At 45.7% G+C, this 24115-nt stretch overlaps 1 protein-coding gene across 4 annotated transcripts in view; it reads right to left on the minus strand.

The window, feature by feature from the left end:
- Window positions 1-210: 210 nt before the first annotated feature.
- The window catches only part of alg6 (ALG6 alpha-1,3-glucosyltransferase), a 61112-nt gene continuing 37207 nt past the window's right edge, over window positions 211-24115 (minus strand). For 3 of the 4 annotated variants that reach the window (XM_038794502.1, XM_038794499.1, XM_038794500.1), the window contains 4 exons: window positions 15304-15374; window positions 3336-3404; window positions 1876-2074; window positions 211-479 (listed from right to left, as the gene is read on the minus strand). In XM_038794502.1, coding sequence (XP_038650430.1) covers window positions 282-479; window positions 1876-2074; window positions 3336-3404; window positions 15304-15374 — 537 coding nt within the window. In that variant the 3' untranslated portion in view covers window positions 211-281. The remainder of the gene's footprint in view (window positions 480-1875; window positions 2075-3335; window positions 3405-15303; window positions 15375-24115) is intronic. The other variant, XM_038794501.1, reaches the window with a different exon arrangement.

Genomic DNA, 24115 nt, shown 5'->3' on the forward strand with positions numbered 1-24115 from the left:
TTGAAATTTAAGGGTAAATGGTTAGATTCTCTCTTGTTGGAAATGACCATTGATTGGTACTTGTTTGAATGTTATTTGCCACTTATAAACCAAAACCGGAATGTTGCCCAGATTGTGCTACATGTGAACACAGACTGCTTCATATCATATGTGCAAAGTGATCCATTAAGGCAGCTAATGGATAGAGTATTAAAAAAGTAGTTTTTGGCATTAGGAATTAAAACAGCAGCTTTTATTTACTGTGTTTTACAGACAATATACTGTTTCCTGTGACTTGTCCTTTACTTGACTTTCCGTTGATGCTTTTTGTAGAGAGGCTCCGAAAGATGCAGAATGTTGAAGTACATCAGAAAAATCAAGAAGTGGATGCAGGAAAATAGAGACACCAGAACAGGGAATAAGTCTGGAAGTTGTGGGGGAGGAGATAGTGTTGCACTTATCATACTAAGTGTTGCCATGGCAATTATAGATAGAAGGAACTGTCGGAATAAAAGAAAAAGCAGTTTCACTTTTTAATATATTTTAAGTCACATTTTTCAGTACATCTTTTGGCTTTTAAGGCTGGAGCCCCAAAATTAGAAACCATTGATGCTTTCTTATTTGAATATAAAATCCTGTACATTCGGCATTTTCCTGCACCTTCACTTTGTTTTAACGCTCATCAAAGATCGCCTACGTTGACTCAATGTTTCCCAGGCTGCCATTAACTGTGGAACTCCCTGCCTCTTGGATTAAGAGATTGTAGATAGTAGAAGGAAAAACATTGTCTATTGTTACCCCAGCATTAGTTTTTTGATACATGTTGTTCGCTTTTCTACCTTGCTGGTGTCCTACGTCATTGGCATTTAACACTTCAACTAGATTTCTTGATGAAGGAAAAACAAAAGGATCAAAAACTGTTCTCTAAATTTGATTAATTTATTGATGACAGCTTATTGGGTAGCAATCTCACCCGAGGTCAGAAGGTTAAGGGTTCAAGCCCCACTCCAGGGACCTGAACACAAAAATCTAGTTAACACTCCAATGCATGACTGAAGGAGTGCAGCATTTTCAGAAGTGTCATCTTTCGGATGAAACATTAAACAGAGGCCCTGCCTGTCCTGCCAAAGATTCTCTCATACAAGTCTGAAAAATATCAGGAGAATTCTTCCCGATATCCCGGTCAATATTTATGCTTCAACCAAAAACCTTTTTCGAATAGTGATCTGGTCATTGCTGCTTGTGGGATCTTGCCCGTTGTAAATTGGATGTTGCATTTCCTACATTAAAACAGTGAACACACTTCAGAAGTATTTCAAGGCAGCTTTGAGACATCCTGAAAGGTGCAATATGAATGCAAGTCTTCCCATCTTTCATTTTATACTAATATTCCATCTTTTACTACAGCCAGCTCTACAGCTTTTGAGCAAGATAGCCAGATTAGTACTGGTTTATGTCAACAGCAGAGTTGTTTTAGGGTTGTGGGTATATAACTAGTAGAATTGTGCTAAAACATCTTCACATTCATCTTATTTAATGACCCATTGGTAATTCATGGAGATTGTAGAGTGTCAAACTGGGGGAACTAAATGATTGATCCCATTTTTGTCATCTGATATCAACGTTAAGCACTACCATTAAGTACTATGAATTATATGCAAAATAAAGTTCTCGTATCCCTGCCTCAGCATCAGAACTTCAGACTTGGAAAAACACCCTGTGATATTTAATATTTTCTGCACCAGACATCTTAATGGCCAATTTACCGCTAATGAACGAACCTCCAGTCATCCAACTGGTCTAATCTGGATTTGACAGGATGAGGCGTGATTCCACTGTTATAATATTTCACAACCGAGAACAAATTGTAAAACAATAATTTTCAAAATTACTTACTGTAAGTTTTGCAAATTGTGGTGGAATTGTAAATTGTGGAATGTACCTCCTCACACCCTGGGAAAATGGCTGGAGTTGCAGGTCCTCCAATGACACTTTATCAAATGCTGACAACAATGTTGTTGTGATGAGGAGGAAGGCCAAAGAAGTAACAGTGTAAGGAAGGAGTAGCCCATCCTTCAACAACAGGGGAAACATGCTACAAGGATACAACAAAATAAGTGTGAATTAAGAAGCTTCATTCTTACTCCGTTACACGTGAAGATATATAAAATTCATTACATTAAAACCCATCCCTGGACTTAGTATTGGCATCTGAAGATTACGCAACTCTCTAATGACGTATGGCAAGAACAATGATAAATTGGGCTGATCTACGAACAGCAAGCTTGCTGAACGTTTTCTCTCAAAATTTAGGGGTTGTCCAAAGTTTAATAAATAAATGACTTTCAGCACTGTGAAAGAGAGACTATATATGTTTAAACTGTCTCTTTTAAATTGAAGGTAAAACAAGAGTGTCCTGGAATGGAACATGGTAACCATGCTGAACTCTGCCTGGAAACAGGCCCGGGTGATTTGGTTGTCGTGAGGTCAAAGGTCCAGGTTGAAGCTCAGAAATTCAAGTGCCAGGTTTCACACCTTAACAAAAAGGGAGGGAAGCTGGTCTTGCTGGATACAGACTCCGTCTCAGCCAGATTACCTGGAGAGGACGGCTGAAACTGGTGGCTGCTCTGCCAAGCAGGGGGAGAGACTATTTTTGTGCTAACCACCAAGAAAATGCTGGTGACAACAGCTTTCCTGTTTGAAGAGATGGAACTTGCAGACTAAAAGATGAAGGAGTCGCCACAGGGTGTCTTGATGCTGGAAATTAGTTTGTTTATACTCAGGAGAGAGAGTGAAAGAACCATAGAAAACTTGCCCTGGTGTAAAAGGGAGAAGAAAATTTGTTGAATAGCTGGGAGGAACTTGGGACTTTAACTATATATCTACTGAAAGTGTGCTGTATTGTATAAATGTGGAATGGAGTTTTCAGTTGTGTTAGTTGGTTCATGGGGAAAGTGCCTTTTCTGTAGTTTAGTGTAATTGTTGCCAACTAAGTTATTTTCCGTCAATGTCGATTTTAGCCTGGTTATGACAATATAACGGAACATCATTCTGCTGGAAAACTCATCTCTCATTTTACAAGTTACTGGTCTGCATGGAGATCATAACAGCACAAAATTTGGAAACATAGTGGCCCAAATATGTTATGAATGTTTAAAAAGAAAAATATGACTGATGTTTACTCAAATTATATGCATGAGGCATGATTTATCAAAGGCTTTTTAAAATCAGGAGTTCCTTATCACTTTAAACAGGAGAGGAAATAGAAAATCACCTACAATAAGGCCAAGACATATCCACAAAATCTATTAATTATCATCCATTCAGAGAAGTGACACAAAAAAAGCTGGCCTTACCTAAAAGTTGATACGAGCAAAAACCAGGTTGCCATGAAAGGAATTTCATGTAGGAGCAATAATACAGGTCTGAAAACAAACCAAATTAAAGATGATTGGAAACTTGCACAGAGTTGAACTGAAATATGGGCAACGGATACATGGGTAAACACACTGTCTGCCTTTTGTGGTCCCAAAGAATAAAGATCAGGAAGGTCAGAGGTTTGTTCTCAGCCTGTACTCCTTCAGCTGATCTTAGCCAGGGCAATGTTAGGGGTTTTAGAAATGGTCTTTCAATATTTTTGGTAGGGTGAGCCCAGCTGAAAGTACATATATTTTAACTGGTGGAGCTTTATTGTGATGACCTCAGTCAATATTGGCATTCACTATCTGGCAAATAACCGTACATTCTCTACCTACCTCACACTTAAATCACAGACTGGCACAGAAGGAAGCAATGCAGCCCATTGAATCCGCGCCAGCTCTCCGCAAGTCAATGTTGGTTATTTTGCCATTTACCTTATATTGGTATCCTCTGGTTATTGTCCCTTCTGCCAATGGGAGCAATCTTTCTTTGTCTACTCTGTCCCAGTTCCTCATGATTTTGAACATCTCTGTAAAATCTACTCTCAGCTTTCTCTTCCATCAGGAGAACAACCCCAGTTTCGCCAATCTATTCAGGTAGCTGATGTCCTTCACTCTGGAATCAGTTTCAGAAATATTTTCTGCACCCTCTCTAAAAAAGCCTTTACATTCTTCCCAAAGTGTGGCGCTCAGAATTGGACAAAATATTCCAGTAGAAGCTCATCCAATGTTTCATAGAGATCATCACTTCCTTGCATTTGTACTCAATACATCTATTTATAAAGCCTATGATCCTCTTTGCCTTTCCAACCACATATTGCAATCTACCCTGCTACCTTCAATGATTTGTGCACATTCACCCCATATCTCTGCAGTCCCTTTAGTACTGCACCGTTAATTTTAGATTGCCTCTCTTTGTGCTTCCTACCAAAATGCCTCACTTCCCATTTCTCTGCAATAAATTTAATCAATCGTGTGTCTGCCTATTCCACCAGCATGTCCACATCCTTGTGGAATCTATCGCAATTCTCCTCAAAGTTCATAAAACTTCCCAAGTTTTGTGTCATCTGCAAATTTTGAAATTGCACCCTGTACACCCAAGTCTGGGTCATTGAAATAAATTTTTAAAAGCAGTCGTTCTAAATACTGACCTTGAGGGAACTTCATTGTCTACCTTCCTCCAGCCTAAAAATATAACCATTAATAACCCATCAGTTTCTTGTCATTCAATGAAGTGATTAGCCATATTGCCAGTGTCCCTTTCATTACATGCGCTTTGACTTTGCTGGTGTGTCTATTTTGTGGAAATGTATTAAATGACTTTTGAAAGTCCCTGTGCATCACATTAACCACATTACCTTCATCAACCCACTCTGTACTTCATCTGGAAACTCAATTCAAGTTGATTAAAAACAATTTACCTTTAACAAATCTATGGTGGCTTTCCTTAATTAATCTTGTCCAAGTGACTGTTATTTTTCTCCCCGACTATTGTTTCCAAAAACTTTCTTACCATTAAGTTAAATTATCTGGCCTGTCATGGCTAGGGTTTATCCTTACAATCATTTTTGAATAAAAGTGCAACATTTGCAATTCTCCAATCTTCTGGCACAACCCTTCTAAGGAAGAATGGAAGATTATGGCCAGTACCTCCACCGTTTTCTCTCTTAGCCTACTCAGTATCCCTGAATACAACCCACCTGATCCTGGTGACTTAGGAACTCCATGTACAGCCAGCCTTCATAATACCTCATCAATTTTCAGCCCATATCATAGAATCGTAGAATTTACAGTGCAGAAGGAAGCCATTATGCAGAAGGTTGCCCTATTATGTATTCTCATGTATTTTCTTGAATTTTGTTTAATTCCCTTTTCTAATGATCTGTTGAGCTGCTTGCAGAACAATACTGTTCACTGTACCTCGGTACACGTGACAATAAACAAATCAAATCCAATCCAATCCAAACCATTTGGCCCATCGAGTCTGAACCGGCCCTTGGAAAGAGCACCCTTCCTAAGCCCACACCTCCACCCTATCCCTGTAAACCAGTAAACCTACCTAACCTTTTTGGACACTATGGGCAATTTAGCATGGCCACAGACCTTATTGCTGAGGAAAGACCCAGGAAGGCTCGAAAGTGCTTGCTTGAATGAGAAAGGGCTAGGACCATCTATGATATATTACTGGGCACATTAGCTCGATCTGGTTGCTGGCACTTTTTCCTTAGTCAAAAGCTTGTGAGTTCAAGTCCACTCCAAAATTTGATGATCTAGGCTGTTATGCCAAGACAGTAATGAGAGAATACTCCATTCCGAGGTGCTGCCCTTCTGATAGACATTGAAATGTGGCACTTTCTTCCGATGTTCCAATGTGAATGCTAAAAATCCTTTACTTAAATACAATACGTTCATCTTGTCAATAGTCCACCCTAGAGATTAATTTGTTATTCAATGCATTATTCAATTTATATACAAAACGGCTGTTACATTTGGCTATATAACAGACATAGTAAGTGAAGTGCTTGAGGTATTTCTAAGATGGAATGGGATGGCTTCTAAGTACATGTTTCTGCCCCTCCTCCATTCAGTAGGCTGTCTACAATCTGACTAAACTCACATGTGATGAATGGCCACTTAAGTAAAACATCAGTGAATGGCCGATTTCTGTAGAATCATAGCCCAGCCCGGCAAAAGTCCATGCCTTCAGGAAGGGAAAGCAAAAATTTGAACAAAAAATATGTAATTTTAAAATAAGAAATTAAGCTAGGGAGGCAAAAAACTGTAGCCAAGTTTGATAAATTACTCCCAGCAAAATGTACTTTGGGCAGAAGACTGCTCCGTTAATTTTATGGCAGCCAAATTGCCTACTGACTGCCTCAAGGTCGGACTGAGATGGAGCAGAAGGCTGTGTTTGAACAAACTGATGGGTTGATAAGTTATCTGGGAGAAATATCAGTGATCAGATTAGTCCGAAACCATGGAATAATAACTTAATCTCTCGCTATTTTTAGTTAAACAATATATATATTTATAAATAAATGCTCTATTCATTTTGGCTACTCCATGTAGTGTTGCACAACATATTCTGTCCAATTTCCTTTACACATAACCGTACATTAGTTTAAATATTTAAAAAAAGAATGTTTTTCAGACAGGGGCGATTCATACTCAAATGCTGGCACCTGCCTACCCCTCATCCCAGTGTTTATTTCTAATTCTTGAGGCCAGACAGTAATTTAAAAAGATGATTTACTTGTACGCTTGCATGCATGAGTGTCTATCTGGGGATGGAAGCATCACAGGTAAGACTGATTTTATTGTCTGAAAACATGCAACTCCTAAAGCAAGGTTCCCTGGATAGTCACTAGGAGCAGGTACCCTGCCTAAATATTCCCTCCTAGGTAACTGAATTGTAGCACCACTGCCCCGGTAGATAACCCCGTAAAGACCAGAGGTGAAACTGGAACCCATCCTAATTTAGTTTAGCCTAATATCTGGGTACTTGATGCATTTACTTACTGTGCAGGTTCGTCAAAATTCATTACATAGACCATTATCTAATGCCTGTACAAATCATCTGTTCATGAGCTTAAAGTATTAATTGGGCTCAGTTGGTAACATTTCTGGGTCAAAAAGTTAAGTTCAAGCCATATTCTGGTAAATGACATTGAATACAGAATTTAAATTGTGTTGGAAATTTATCAATGCTGCAGTTATGACAAGGGAACTGTGTTGATCACTGAAATTTTAAAAAGGCAGGCCAGCAGCACGGTTCAGTTCCCTTTGGGGAAAAGCAGCATGGTTCAATTCTCTTTGAGGAAGTGACAAAGTTAATTGATGAGGGAAGGCCTGTAGATGTCATATACATGGACTTCAGTAAGGCGTTTGATAAAATTTCCCATGGCAGGTTGATGGAAAAAGTGAAGTCATATGGGGTTCAGGATGTAGCTAGATGGATAAAGAACTGGCCAGGCAACAGGAGACAGAGAGTAATGGAGGAGGGGAGTGTCTCAAAATGGAGAAAGGTGACTAGCGGTGTTCCACAGGGATCCGTGCTCGGACCACTGTTGTTTGTGATATACATAAATGATCTGGACGAAGGTATAGGTGGTCTGATTAGCAAGCTTGCAGATGATACAAAGATTGGTGGAGTTGCCGATAGCGAGGAGGACTGTCAGAGAATACAGCAAAATATAGATAGATTGGAGAGTTGGGCAGAGAAATGGCAGATGGAGTTCAATCCAGGCAAATGTGAGGTGATGCATTTTGGAAGATCTAATTCAAGAGCGGACTATACAGTCAATGGAAAAGTCCTGGGGAAAATTGATGTACAGAGAGATCTGGGTGTTCAGGTCCATTGTACCCTGAAGGTGGCAACGCAGGTCGATAGAGCGGTCAAGAAGGCAGACAGGATACTTGCCTTCATCGGACGGGGTATTGAGTACAAGAGCTGGCAGGTCATGTTACAGTTGTATCGGACTTTGGTTAGGCCTCATTTGGAATACTTTTTTAAAAAAAATTTTATTGGAATTTTTTACAGAAAGTATAAAAACATAACAAGTAATAATATGCAACAAACTGCCCCATAACACCCGCAACTCCCCCCAAACCGTAATAACACATGTATCCCACCCCCCCCCCCACCCCAACAAGAGAACTTAACCATAAATTAAAATTAAATAAATCAAATTTAAATAAAATAAACAAACATAGTCATCGTTTCGTCCCCCCCCCCCCCCCACCCAGGTTGCTGCTGCTACTGTTCCAGTAGCCTATCGTTGAGCCAGAAAGTCGAGGAAAGGGTGCCACCGCTTAAAGAACCTCTCAGGGCGAATTTGACCTTCTCTAGCTTAATGAAACCCGCCATGTCATTGATCCAGGTCTCCACACTTGGGGGCCTCGCATCCTTCCATTGTAGCAAAATCCTTCGCCGGGCTACTAGGGACGCAAAGGCCAGCACACCGGCCTCTTTCGCCTCCTGCACTCCCGGCTCCACCCCAACCCCAAAAATCACGAGTCCCCATCCTGGCTTGACCCTGGATCCCACCACCCTCGACACCGTCCTTGCCACCCCCTTCCAGACCTCCTCCAGTGCCAGGCACGCCCAGAACATATGGGCATGGTTCGCTGGACTCCCCGAGCACCTGACACACCTGTCTTCACCCCCAAAGAACCTACTCATCCTCGTCCCAGTCATGTGGGCCCTATGCAGCACCTTGAATTGAATGAGGCTAAGCCGCGCACACGAGGAGGAAGAATTAACCCTCTCCAGGGCATCAGCCCATGTCCCGTCTTCGATCTGTTCTCCCAGTTCCCCCTCCCACTTCGTTTTCAGCTCCTCTACTGACGCCTCTTCCACCTCCTGCATAAGCTTGTAGATATCGGACATCTTCCACTCCCCGACCCAGACCCCCGAAAGCACCCTGTCACTCAACCCCTCGTGGGGAGCGCAGGGAATCCCTCCACCTGCCGTCTAGCAAATGCCTTTACCTGCAGATACTTAAACATGTTTCCTGGGGGGAGCCCAAATTTCTCCTCCAACTCCCCCAGGCTCGCAAACCTCCCATCAATAAACAGGTCCCTCAGCTCTGTGCCAACCCTGAAATCCCCCATCGATGTTCCCCGGGACAAACCTATGGTTCCCCCTTAACGGAGCCTCCATCGAGCCCCCCACTTCTCCCCTATGTCTCCTCCACTGCCCCCAAATCTTGAGGGTAGCCGCCGCCACCGGACTCGTGGTATACCTCGTGGGAAGGAGCGGCTACGGCGCCGTTACCAGGGCCCCCAGGCTTGTATCTCCACAGGACGCTCTCTCCATCTGTTTCCATGCTGCCCCCTCCCCCTCCATCACCCACTTGTGCACCATCGACACGTTGGCCGCCCAGTAGTACCCTGAGAGATTGGGCAACGCCAGCCCCCCCCCCCCATCTCTACCCCGCTCCAAGAAGACCCTCTTCACCCTCGGGGTGCCATGCGCCCAAACAAATCCCATGATGCTGCTGGTTACCCTTTTTAAAAAGGCCCTAGGAATAAAGACGGGCAAGCACTGGAAGAGGAACAAGAACCTCGGGAGAACCGTCATTTTGACGGATTGCACTCTGCCCGCCAACGACAGCGGCACCATGTTCCACCTTTTAAATTCCTCCTCCATCTGCTCCACTAGTCTGGTGAAGTTAAGCTTATGGAGAGTCCCCCAACTCCTGGCCACCTGCACCCCCATGTACCTGAAACTCTTCACTGTCCTCCTGAAAGGGAGCCTCCCAATTCCCTCCTCTTGATCTCCCGGGTGCACTACAAATACCTCGCTCTTTCCTAAATTTAGCTTATAGCCCGAAAAGCCCCCAAATTCCGCTAACAGCTCCATCACCCCCGGCATTCCCCCCTCTGGGTCCGCCACATATAACAGCAGGTCGTCCGCATACAGCGATACCTGGTGCTCCTCCCCACCCCGCACCAGACCCCTCCATCTCCCTGACTCCCTCAACGCCATAGCCAGCGGTTCAATCGCCAGTGCAAAGAGCAGGGGGGACAGGGGGCACCCCTGCCTGGTCCCACGATAGAGCCTAAAGTACTCCGATCTCCTTCCATTTGTGACTACAATCGCCATTGGAGCCGCGTAGAGCAGCCTCACCCATCTGATGAATACCTCCCCAAATCAAAACCTCTCCAGCACCTCCCACAGGTACCCCCACTCAACTCTATCAATCGCTTTCTCTGCGTCCAGCGCCACCACTATCTCCGCCTCCCCCTCCACTGCCGGCATCATGATAACATTGAGCAGACTCCGAACATTCGTGTTGAGCTGCCGCCCCTTGACAAATCCTGTCTGATCTTCGTGAATCACCTCTGGCACACAATCCTCTATCCTGGTAGCCAGGATCTTCGTCAGCAACTTAGCGTCTACGTTAAGGAGCGAGATAGGCCTGTATGATCCACACTGCAAGGGGTCCTTATCCAGCGCCGGCCCTAGGGTTGCTGGCGCCCCGGGCAAGCTGAACTTCGGCGCCCTTGGGGGGGGGGGGGCCGAGGCGGGGGGGTGGGGCCGAGGGGGGGGAGGGGGCGGGGCAGGGCCAAGGGGGGGGGGTCGAGGCGGGGGGAGGGGGCGGGGCCGAGGGGGGCGGGGCCGAGGGGGGGGGCCGAGGGGGGGGAGGGGGGGCGGAGGGGAGGGGGGGGCCGAGGGGAGGGGAGGGGGGCCGAGGGGGAGGGGAGGGCCGAGGGAAGGGGGGGGCGGACCCGAAGGGGGGGCGGGGGGGCGGACCCGAGGGCGGGGCGGGGGGGGCGGACCCGAGGGCGGGGCGGGGGGGCGGGCCCGAGGGCGGGGCGGGGGGGGGGGGGGGACCCGAGGGTGGGGCGGGGGGGGGGGGGGCGGACCCGAGCGGGGGGGACCGGGGGGGGGGGGGGGGGCGGACCGAGCGGGGGGGGGGGCCGCCCTGGGGGAGGGCGGCCACCGCGCATGCGCTGGTTGGCACCGGCCCAACTGCGCATGCGCGGGATCCGAGTCTCTGGCGCCCCCTAGCACATGGCGCCCCGGGCGACTGCCTGAGTTGCCGGTGCCTTGAGCCGGCCCTGTCCTTATCCCGCTTTAGGATCAAAGAGATCAGTGCCCGCGACATCGTCGGGGGCAAAGCCCCCCCCTCCCACGCCTCATTGAAGGTTCGCACCAGCAGGGGACCCACCAGGTCCGCATACTTTTTGTAAAATTCTGCCGGGAACCCGTCCGGCCCCGGGGCCTTACCTGACTGCATTTGTCCGATCCCACTGACTAGCTCCTCCAGCTCTATCGGCGCCCCCAGCCCCTCTACCAGCCCCTCTTGAACCCTTGGGAAATATAGCCTGTTCTGAAGCTCTCCATCCCCTCTCTCCCCCTCGGAGGTTCCGACCGGTACAGTTCCTCGTAAAAGTCCCTAAAGACCCCGTTTAATTCTGTCCCCTTCTGCACTACATTTCCACCCCCATCCTTCACTCCACCAATTTCCCTAGCCGCATCTCGCCTACGGAGCTGATGCGCCAACATCCTGCTCGCCTTCTCTCCATACTCATATACCGCGCCCTACTCCACTGTGTCTCCGCCTTTCTGGTGGTCAACAAGTCAAATTTGGCCTGCAAACTGCGCCGTTCTCCCAGCAACCCTTCCTCCGGTGCCTCCGCATATCTCCTGTCCACATCCAGGAGCTCTCCCACCAGTCTCTACCTCTCCTTCCTCTCCCTCCTTTCCCTGTGGGCCCGGATGGAGATCAGCTCCCCCCGGATCACTGCTTTCAGAGCCTCCCAGACCATCCCCACCCGGACCTCCCCCGTATCATTGGTATCCAGATACCCCTCAATGCTTCTCCGAACCCTCTTACACACCTCCTCCTCCGCCAGCATCCCCACATCCAGGCGCCAGAGCGGACGCTCATTTGGAATACTGCGTGCAGTTCTGGTCGCCACATTACCAGAAGGATGTGGATGCTTTAGAGAGGGTGCAGAGGAGGTTCACCAGGATGTTGCCTGGTATGGAGGGTGCTAGCCATGAAGAAAGGTTGAGTAGAATAGGATTGTTTTAGTTGGAAAGATGGAGGTTGAGGGGGGATCTGATTGATGTCTAAAAAATTATGAGAGATATGGACAGGGTGGATAGCAACAAGCTTTTTCCAAGAGTGGGCGTGTCAATTACAAGGGGTCACGATTTCAAGGTGAAAGGGGGAAAGTTTAAGGGAGATGTGCGTGGAAAGTTTTTTTACGCAGAGGGTGGTGGGTGCCTGGAACGCTTTGCCAGCGGAGGTGGTAGAGGTGGGCACGATAATATCATTTAAGATGCATCTAGACAGATATATGAACGGGCGGGGAACAGAGGGAAGTAGATCCTTGGAAAATAGGTGACAGGTTTAGATAAAGGATCTGGATCGGCACAGGCTGGGAGGGCCAAAGGGCCTATTCCTGTGCTGTAATTTTCTTTGTTCTTGTTCTTTCACGGTGGCATGGTGGTGCAGTGGTTAGCACTGCTGCCTCACGGTGTTGAGGACCCGGTTCGATCTCTGCTCCGGGTCACTGTCCGTGTGGAGTTTGCACATTTTCCCAGTGTCTGCATGGATTTCACCCCCACAGCCCAAAGATGTGCAGCGTAGGTGGATTGGCCATGCTAAATTGCCCCTTAATTAGAAAATAATAATTGGGTACTCTCAATTTTTAAAAAAAGTTAAGGCTAGGAAGTTAGGTAAGTTGATCTTGGGTAAATAGGTTGGGTATTTCAAAAAGGGATGTGATTGTTGACTTTGAGGGAATAATTCCCATGTCATTTTTTATAGCAAACTAATGTCTATTAAGTTTGCTGAAAATATTGCACTTCCACAAGGATGAGAATTAAACTAATCTATAGAGAAACATCTGCAAATTCCCTTAAAAATGAAAGAATTAAAAAATCTTACGATATGACATTCTATAAACATGTCTGTCAGGGGCAACTTTTAACTTCAGTGCAAACTCCCCAACCCATAGCCAACCAATGATGCCTCAATGTTTGTCTTGACTGCAGGAACTCTAACTGAGCCATAGTTCTTCAGGTAACTAACCGTTCTTCATGTTTGACCCCTTATAGTGAGTGAATGTTATTGGAATTTTCAGCTATGAGATTGCAGTATCCCAAACACAATACTGTCCTCACCAGCCATCAATAAAGGTGTGTGTTCCAGCAGGGGGCACTGCTTAGTGACCTGCTCTATTTACATTTCATCTCTCCCTAGCCTGGAAAATTGCGGCCTGAGCCAAGACCAACTAACAGCATAAATCATGGAGTGAACATGGGAACTTCCAAATCCTTTATATCTCAATATTACACCAGGCTGAGCATTTAATCACTTAACTGTTGGAAAAGCTCGATCAATAGTTTAAAAAAACATATCAACAAGAATAGAGGAAGATCAAACAGACAAGATGTTTGCCTGGTGAATGCTAGGGGCTCAACAGAATCAAGTTGGTCTTTAATTAAATATTTCTGGACAATTTGTTTGGGAATAAATTGTGCAAGTCCCTCTCATTATACCACAGTTATCCAACATCCTGAAGCTGAAATATTAAGTGTCACATTACATGTTCCTTTCAAGTCAGCTGAGTGACTCTAATGTCTGAATCCATTAAATTTAAAGATCACAACTAACCAAATTTAAACACTAAACCAAAGCACATGATAATCTAAAGATGTGAACTCCCTGTGCATCTTATGACTGTACAGGGGCCTCAATGAACTTGAAGGAGAAGCTTACTTGCTTAGTTAGTGTTACAATGGGGGTTATTGACACACTCAGCCCTCAATACAATGTTGAAATAATGGTTTCGACACAGTCTGGAAGGTGTTTTATGTAAATCTCCTCTTGTGGCAGACAGGACTTTATGAATGAGCTAGCTCCCAGATTTTATATTCATGTCAATGGAATGGAACACGTTACAGAAAGGGCTCTAAAACTGGCAATGTCCATGTGGAACAGGGAGACAAACAAAAATGAGAAAATACCTTTTAAAATAATACCGCACTAAGATAAATAATAATAATATAATAATAGCTTATTGTCACCAGTAGGCTTCAATGAAGTTACTGTGAAAAGCCCCTAGCCCCGTGTTTGCGTGGGTTTCGCCCCCCAACCTAAAGATGTGCAGGCTAGGTGGATTGAACACGCTCAATTGGTCCTTAATTGGAAAAAATGAATTAGGTACTCTAAAATTAAAAAAAAAAAAGAAAAGCCCCTAGCCGCCACATTCCGACGCCTGTTCGGGGAGGCCGGTACGGGAATTGAGCCCGCGCTGCTGGCCTTGTTCTGCATCCAGGGGCTGGTTTAGCACACTGGGCTAAATCGCTGGCTTTTAAAGCAGACCAAGGCAGGCCAGCAGCACGGTTCAATTCCTGTACCAGCCTCCCCGAACAGGCACCGGAATGTGGCGACTAGGGGCTTTTCACAGTAACTTCATTGATGCCTTCTCGCGACAATAAGCGATTTTAATTTCATTTCATTACAAGTCAACTGTTTAGCCTGCTGTGCTAAACCAGCCCCTTATATAAGGGCCAGCCCCTGATGTAAAAAGTGGATTCAATTGCCTGCTGAGGTACTAAGCCAGACAGACCAGGAAGGCCCCAAATTCAATCTCTGATCTATGCTTTATCTGAACTAGCTGAGCTAACAATTACAGAGCTGTAATAAGGCCACAGTTAATGTAAGGGAGGATAAAAAAGCCACTCTGGTTGCTATGCTGTGAATCCCTGCCAGAAAGTGTGAACCAAACTGAGGGGGTTGCAAGTTAGGTTGTGATGCCCAAATTCCCCTGCCCACCCCCAATTCCACTGCCCCTAGAGTTGAATAATCCATCAGCATTCACAATTTAGATTCACACTTTTAAATAAAAACAGCCACTTGAGTGAGGCTTTGTAAATTTGCTGGCACCGACAGAATCATAACCCAAACAAGGCAACACTTTGAACAAAAAAATTTAAATTGAAGGCAGGAAAAGAGTTAAGAATTTTTATTTTAAACTTATCACAGTATTAACTAATTTACCAACAATATTAGCAATTCCTGGTGCAGCACGGTGGCGCACTGGGTTAGCCCTACAGCCTCACGGCACCGAGGTCCCAGGTTCGATCCCGGCTCTGGTTCGCTGTCCGTGTGGAGTTTGCACATTCTCCCAGTGCTTGCGTGGGTTTCGCTCCCACAACCCAAAGATATGCAGGCTAGGTGGATTGGCCATGCTAAATTGCCCCTTAATTAGAAAAAAGGAATTGGCTACTCTAAATTTATTTTTTTAAATTAGCAATTCCTTAACAAGTCCTGACAGAGGTGGCAGCAAGGGAATTCTCCTTATCTACTACGTTGTTCATTACATGGTTTTAAAGTCTCTAACTTACATGTGGTTAAAATAATAGATTTTCAAAACTTACAGAGCGGCCAGAAGTATAGACTTTTCGTGAACTTGAAAGGAAAACAGGAAGAATGACAAAGAACAATTTACCTAGAAATCGAAAAAAATGTGAAAAAGGATATTAATTTCAGTTTTGTCAATAGTAAATTGCAAAAAATCTTCAATGTTTTTCTCTCCAATCTTCAACGTTTCTAAACGCTAGAGTGCAGTTTCGCCAGTTCTGGAGAAATATACCGGGAATACATGCAAATTTGCATTGGGTACATAAAATTAGAGAGATGAACATGTAGCTCAAAGACTGGTGTGGGAGAAGTAAGTTCTGGCTTGTGGAGCACTGGGACCAATACTGGGGAAAATAGGGGTACCGCTGGGATGGCGTTCGATGACCTAAAGGCTATTGCCAAGGGTTCTACGGCCAGGGCAAACAGCAGTGGAGAGAGTGGACATCTGTGTCTTGTCCCCCTACAAAGACTAAAATATTCAGACCAGACCCGGCTGGTTCTTACATTCGCCACCGGAGCCTGGTATAGCAACCGGACCCAATCCACAATTTCCTGCCCGAACCCAAATCTGCCTAGAATATCTCATGGGAACTTCCACTCCACCCGGTCAAAGGCCTTTTCTGCATCCATGGCTACTACCACCTCAACCTCGCGTCCCTACGTTGGCATCATTATAACATTTAAGAGCCGTCTGATGTTGGACGTCAGATGCCTATTCTTCACAATCTAATCCTCCCCGATTACATCCGGGACACAGTCCTCTATATGTACAGCCAAGATCTTTTCCAGCAATTTAGCATCTACATTCAAAAGGGTGACCGGCCTTATGACCCACAGCTCTCCGAGTCCTTATCCCGCTTCAAAATGGGAGAGATCGATGCCTGTGATAGTGTTGGGGGGAGCACTCCCAACTCCATTTACTCATTAAAAGCCTTAACCAGGAGAAGCCGCAGTAACCCAGAAAACGTTTTGTGGAACTCCACCGGGTAATTATCAGGTCCCGGGGCCTTACCCAATTGCATTGCCCCCAATCCGTCTGTCACCTCCCCGAGTCCAATTGGGATCTTCAGGCCTTCCAGCAGCCTCCTCATCTATCTTCAGCCCCCCCCCCCCCGAAATTGCTGGATATTCAGTGCCCCCCACCCCCACTAACAGCGTTTTGTCCAGTCGAAAATGTCTATCCTGGAATACACCTTGTGCACATGGGAGTAAAATGAATAGTTTTTGCACCTAGGCCTCCCGAATCTCCACAGATCCACCCCTTCCATGCGCTCCATGAACTCCCGCAGCTCTTTTGCCATTGCTGATACCTTTTCCGACCTGGAACTTGACCAGTCTAGTCTTGGATCTAGAACCGTGTTAAAATCTCCCCCCATAATCAGCTGGTGCGAGTCCACGTCCGGAATCTTCCCCAGCACCCTCCTGACAAATGCAACATCATCCCAGTTTGGGGTGTATATATTCACCAACATCACAGCCATTGCCTCCAACATCCCACTAACCATAATAAATCTACCCTCCGGGTTTGCCTCTATCTTTCCCACCTTGAATGCCACCTTTTTGTTAACCATAACTGCCACCACTTTTGTTTTAAAGTTCAGTCCTGAATGAAACACCTGTCCGACCCATCCCTTCTTCAGTCTAACTTGGTCTCCCAGCTTCAAATGTGTCTCTTGCAACATGGTCATGTCCTCCTTCAGCCTCCTCAAGTGTGCGAACACACGGGCTCTTTTGGCTGGCCCATTCAACTCATGTACGTCCCACGTGATCAACCTGGTATGGGGAACTCTACCCCCCTCCCCTGTCGATCAGCCATGATAATTTCTAGGCCAGCCCTTGGCCCACGCCCCGCACCTCACCTGGCCCGCCCCCCAGCAGCTACCATCGTCCACTCTCCTCCTCCAACATCTTGAAAGTCCCGTCCTCATCAGCAGTCTACCTCCCATCACCCCCTATGCCCCCTCGCAGCTAGCCTGGCAGCTCCCGCCCCTGGCGCCTAGCATCCTGCCACCTGCTGGTTCTCCTCCCTCCCACTCGTAGTACAAGTTCCAAAAACAATGGCAAAGAGCAAAGAAAAACAAACAAACTGTCCCTCCCAAGGTCCGAGCACAAAGGCTCACCCCATCACCCTTAACAAAATCTTATCTGGTCAAACAACTTCAAACAGAACCAAATGAAAAAGACCAGAGAAAAGAAAAAGAATTATACATGCAGAATCTCAAACACCTTTTCAAACATCGCAAATTAAATTAAAAGTTAAAAGTCTAAGGTTTTTTCAAACATCACTCCTAGCTCAGTTCCCAACAGTCAAGGTTCAAGGTCCTTACTTTCCCATCAAATTATTGTCCTTCATAAAGTCCGTCGCGTCCTCCGGCGAGCCAAAGTACAGCGGCCCTCATAGGTCACCCATCGACAGGCCGGGTAAAGCAGTCCAAATTTTATTTTCTTGTCATACAGGGCCAACTTGACTTTATTAAAACTCGCCTTCCTCTTTGCGAGTTCTGCTCCCAAGTCCTGATACACCTGGATCTCAGCATCTTCCCACATTTACCATTTTGTCTGCCTGGCCCACCTCATGATCCTTTCTCGTCTATGAACCGATGCAGCCGTACCATCATCGCCCTCGGGAGCTCACTCCCCTGGGGCTTAAGCACAAGCGCCCTGTGGGCCCAGTCCACCTCCAGTGGCTTGGGGAATGAACCCTCCCCCATCAGCTTCTCCAAAATCTTCCCCACATACGCACCAGCATCGGATCCTTTCTTCCCCTCTGGCAGACCAACGATCTGGATATTCTGCCTCCAAGAACGGTTCTCAGGTCCTCTGTTGTTTCTGTTGTTCCTGTAACACCCCGATCTCTGCTGCCATCGCGGTGGACTGCACCTCTCGTTCCGTCGCCAGCTCCTCCAGCTTCTGGATTGCCTGTCCGTGGGTCGTCAATCTCACCTCCACACGGTCGACCACAGCCCTGATCGAGTCCACCGCCCGGGCCAAGTCCTTCGCACACTCCCTGCGATGTTGAGTTAACTTCTCGGTCAAGAAGCTCACCAACTGGTCCGTCAACCACTGAGCTGGCAAGGTCAGACCCTGCGTCCCTGCCATTGCCTCCCTTGAACTCTGGTCCTCACTTCCAACCAACTTTTGATTGCTCCTTTTTCGCTGGGCGCAGCTCCATAAACTTGTGGTTACCTCCTTCTCTTCTCGCTTTTACACCTTTACTTTGAAAAGTTCCTGTAGAAATCCAGCTTAAAAGCCACAAAAAGACCACCAAGAGCGGGAGCTGCCAAATGTGTGACCTTTCACTCCATAGCCGCCATTGGAAGTCGGGTTAACTGTATTTTAACAGTGGATTGAGAGTCAAGACTTTTTTTGTTTTGTTGTTTTTGTTGTTTGAGGGAATAAAGATAGCAGTTGAGGGTTACTATATTCACTGTATTAATTAGCATTGTTGAAGGTGTAATTGTAAGCTCTTTTCTAGTATGATGTTGATGATATTTTAATACTGTGTTAGTAATGAAGTTTGTTTTATTATATCATATCCTATTTTTCTTGTAATCACTCCTGGAATGAGGTATCCTTTCCTCACAATCTTAAAAAATTAAAATAAAATATTGGGGTTTCTGTCCAGCATCCTGGTCACTGTTGGCGAGTGGCAGGTCAGGTGATTGGTCAGAATATACAGAACGGCAGCAAACGACTAAAAGGTTAATCAGGAGAAGGAAATTAGAGTACGAGAGGAAGCCAGTTAGATATGCAGTAAAAGATAGCAAGAGTTTATTTAGGTATTGAAACAGGAAGGAGTAGACAAAGTGAGTGTTGGTCCTCTAGAGAGTGACAATAAGGAGTTAATGGTAGAGAACAAGGAAATGGCGGATGAAATGAACAAATGTTTGGTTTCTGTCTTCATTAGAGAGGATACAAAGCACATTCCATTAATAGCTATAAATCGGGAGGTGGAAGGGTGAAGTTACAATCACCCAGGAAGCTGTACTGAGCAAACAGAAGAGCTGCAACTGACAGGTCTCCGGGTCCAGTTGACCTTCATCCTAGGGACTGAAAAAAGGTGGCAAATAAGGTATTAGATTCACTGGTGTTAAATTTCCAAAATTCACTAGATTCTGAAAAGATTCCATCAGACTGGAAAGCAGCAAATGTAATCCCTCTATTCAAGCAGGTAGGGAGGCAGTAAACAGGAAACTAAAGCTCAGTTAGCTTGATGTCTGCTGTGGGGAAGGTGCTGGCGCTAACCATTAAGAGATTATAGCTGGGCACATAGAAAAGGACAAAGAAATCGACAAGAGTAAGCATAGTTCTATGAAAGGGAAATCATGTTTAATTAATTTAATAGAGTTCTTTGAAGAAGTAACATGCATTGTGAATAAAGGGAAGTCCGTAGATGTACTATATTTGGATTTTTAGAGAAGGCATCAAACGTTATTGTGGAAAATAAAAGCTCAGTGTGCGGGGTAACATCTTAGCCTGGATAGACGATTGGCTAGCTAACTGGAAGCAGACAGTATGCATAAATGGGTCTGTCTGATTGGCAGAATGTGACCAGTGAAGACCCTCAGGAGTCTGTGCTGAGGCCACTACGTTTATTTCAATGACGAGGGGAGTGAGGGGATGGTAGCTAAATTTGAAGATGACATAAAGATAAGTAAGAAAATATGTTGTGAAAAATAAAAAGTTTGCAGACGGATACAGATAAGCTGAGTGAGTGGGCAAAAATCTAGCAGAGGGTGTATAATGTGGGGAAATGCATAGTTGTTCACTTTGACAGGAAGAATAAGAAAGCAGAGTATTACACAAATGGGGAATGACTGCAGAATTCCGAGGTGCAGAGGATCTAGGTGCTCTCAAGCACGAGTCATAGAAGGTTAGTATGTAGGTACAGTACATAATCAAGAAGGCTAATGGAATGCTATCCTTTATTATGAAAGGAATTGAACATAAAAGCAAAGATCCTGGGCGCGATTCTCCGCTCCCCACGCGGTGTGGGAGAATCGCGGGAGGGCCTCCCCGACAAAATTTACGCCCCCCTGGTGCCCACGATTCTCCCCCCACCCCACCCCGCTCGGAAGAATCGCCGCTCGCCGTTTTTCACGGCGAACGGTGATTCTCCGACCCACATGGGCCGAGCGGCCTGCCGTTCGCAACTGCTTCACGACGGCGGTAACCACACCTGGTTGCTGCCGTCGTGAAACGGGTGAGATATGCCCATTTGGGGCTTGTGGGGGGAGTACAGGGGAAAGAGCACCACGACTGTGCTCGGGAGAGGACAGGCCCGCGATCGGTGCCCACCGATCATCGGGCCGACATCTCAATCGGACGCACTATTTCCCCTCCGCCGCCCCGCAAGATCAAGCCGCCACGTCTTGCGGGGCGGCTGAGGGGAAAGACGGCCACCGCGCATGCGCGGGTTCGAGCTGTCAGCATCGTGACATCAGCTGCGCATGCGCGGGTGGGAGCCGGCCAACCTGCGCATGTGCGGCTGATGTCATTAGGCACGCCGGCCGCGTCATTCTCGGCGCAACGCCCCCGCGGCCGAGATTTACGGAGCGCCGCTCCTAGCCCCGCCGGGAGGGGAGAATAGGGGGTGAGGAGCGGCCTCCGAGGCCGTCGTGAAACTCGGCCAAGTTCACGACGGCCCTCCCGATTTTTCCTCGGGAGCGGAGAATTCCGCCCACTGTGTTTCAGTTATGCAGGCCTGCACCTTGAATACTATGTGCAATTTTGGTCTCCTTATTTAAGGAAGGATATAAATGCATTTGAGGGGGTTCAGAGGGGGTTTAATCGACTGACACCTTGAATGAGCGGGTTGTCTATGAGGATAGGTTGGACAGAATGGGCTTGTTTCCATTGGAGTTTAGGAGAGTGAGGGGTGATTTGATAAAGTATATAAGATTCTGAAAGGTCTTGACATGGCGGACGTGGAAAGTATGTTTCCTCTTGTGGGTGAGTCAAGAACTAGGAGACATGGTTTTCAAATTAGGGGTCACCCTTTTTGACAGATGACTAGAATTCATTTCTCGGTGGGTTTTGTGACTTTGGAACTTTCTGCCTCGAAAGGTGGTGGAAGGGTAGGGTCACTGAATAATTTTTAATGCAAAGATAGATAGATTCTTGTTATTCAAGGGAATTAATGGTTACTGGGTGTAGATGGGAATGTAGAACTCAAGCAAACAGATCAGCCATGATCGTATTGAATGGCAGAACCAGCTTGAGGGGCCGAATGACCTACTTTTGCTCCTATTTCTTCTGTTTGTATCGTGCAATGCTTCTTTCTCCACAGATGCTGCCAGACCTGCTGTGAATTTCCAGCACTTTTTTAAATTAAAATTTCATCAATACCAGCAGCCCTCTGATATTTCTGTTTGGGCTTAATCCAATGTTAATTATTAGTCGTCAATAATTATTAGTCACGCCCAGTTAACATACAACTCTGAGGAATGTGTCAATCCAGAGATGTTGGGTCCAGGTTTGTTCCTGTGATTTCCTATAAACATAGCTCCTAATTTTAATTATACAACTGGGGGCAATTGCCAAGTGGAATAAGGACCAGCCAACAGCATTTTAATAGTGCCCTCACGTGGTGCTGGAAAACTGGAATAACACTGCTTCCTAATTAAGGTAACTTGCATTCCTTTTTTTTGGAATAGAGAGGGGTCTGTGCTGAATCCCTGCTCAGTCAAAATGCAACAGGCAAACAGATGGTGAAAGATGGCCCAGTGATACAAGGAATACCTGGTCTACAGCTGAGGGAAATGTCAGCCAGGCTATTCCACAAGAGAGAGCGTCAAATCTTAGACATATTATTGCGATCAAGAGGGGGAACTGGCTGATAGTATCCTAGGTTAGGAAGGAAGTACAGTCAATTGTATCACTCCACTGGCAGTGATCAGCTAACTCTTACAGTAAAGTTTGAATGAGGATTTGCTGATCTGTGTGTCTTGATACCACATTATGGTCCATTCTCCTCAACATCATGAATAAACCAAGATACTTCTTGTACAAAAGTAGTATGGTCTGGCTACTATTCACCTGAAATTTCAGTAGACATGCTTCTCCCAATACTCCAAGTCTGTGTTCATGGGCTATCTGATTGGGATGTTGACCAAAGTCTTGCCCTTTCTTGCTTTCCAGCAAAGGAGAAAACAAGATTCTATTTGGAGGCCAGTCTAAATCAATTCCTATCCCAGAGTGAAAGGGTTCAATCAAAACAGGACAATTATTGCCCTTTCTTCCTGGCAACAACTGCCTCCAGTGGCATGATTGAAAGGAAGAAAAAGAAAAGACAAACGTGCAATATATAGCACACTGTAAGCAATGATAGTTACAGACCTCCCAATCAATCACACCATAGCACACCATTCCTGACTGTAGCTTTTAAGCAAGACTTTGGTTGGGAATACCTCCTTTGTAATGTAGTCTGAAATAAAACGAGTTGAATTGGCTTAGGTTGTTCATAAATGGCTAAAGCTTCACTATATGATCACAGTGAAAATTATTCTGCACTCCCAAGCATAAATCTGCATTTCTGATCCTCCCAAAACTGTCAGCACTTTTAGACTTGTAATGAATCACAAGATTTATAGAGCGTTTTTGAGTCAATTATTGTTGCATTTTAAAACATTATTAGCGAACAACCAATTCATAAATTCATTCTCGCACAAACACTTAGAAAAAAAGCAAATATTTTACATTCCAAGTTATAAGCGCACATTAAAACAAATTAGTTGAATTAGTACTGTCAAGTGTATTCTCTAATGTTTGACTTTGCCCCCCCCCCCCACCGGCCCAGAAAAAAATAATTGCCCTTCTTTTCCTTCACTGAATTCAGGTTTGCTCCACAGCTGCTGGTTACCCTCTGGAATCTGACCCAAGCAGTCATTTGTGGCTGAAAAATGAGTGTTGGTGGATCAACCAACTATGGATTTGCATTACAGCTGAGGCCGTGTCCTTACCCAAAAGGCACATATCCGGGAAGAGTCATTCGACAGCAATCAGGGGTGGGAACACAAGTTGGTTTTCTGCCCCTCGTAAGGCAATGAAGCCAATTATAACAAAATAACTATTGTCCCGGGAGAGATTAGCTAACTAAGTAGATGAGCAATAGAACCTGGAGTCATCCCATCTACGTAACTTAGCGTACACTTGAGCAGCACCTTCACTGAGTGAGGCCGTCAAGGACCACAGAATTCTGTTGATATTTTGTTTTAAACTGGTGTGCCTGCAGAGTGCAGCTCACATTCCACAGCACATGTTCCCAACCAGCCGTGGAGGGATCTTATGACATGATGGAATCCTGTCATTATCTGTCTTCACTTTCACTCTTAATACACTGGGTTACATTCCCTGAATAAGTGCCAAACTTCCAGAAGGTCAAAATCTAAAGGTGAAGATTAAAATTCTCCTATTTGTAGTATTTTTAACATTCTCTTATAGCCGATATTAAAGGACAAACAATTTGTGTTTAAATATTTCTAATTTAAACTGGAACTCCTAATAATTGGGTAAATGCACTGCATGATGCATTGACACAGAGAAGGTAGGTCCTATATGCAAGTTAACCAATCCAGGGCCACAATGAATGTGCCGGTGTCCTTTGGGCTACGAAGGAGAAAACCCAGCCAGCATTCCCATTCCTGATTACTGTCCAGTTAGTAAGTGGGAGTGTATAGAAAACACGGGAAAAGTTCAGCAATGCCTTCCAGACTTGGGGGGGGTGGGGGGAGATACAGTTCCTCAGATGACACCAGCCCTTTGATGCCTCAACCAAATGTTTATTCGTCACGCAAGAGGCGAGAAAATGAGGAGCATCAGCCATTTAAT

This window comes from Scyliorhinus canicula, chromosome 4 (assembly GCF_902713615.1).
Source record: "Scyliorhinus canicula chromosome 4, sScyCan1.1, whole genome shotgun sequence".
Lineage (NCBI taxonomy): Eukaryota > Metazoa > Chordata > Chondrichthyes > Carcharhiniformes > Scyliorhinidae > Scyliorhinus > Scyliorhinus canicula.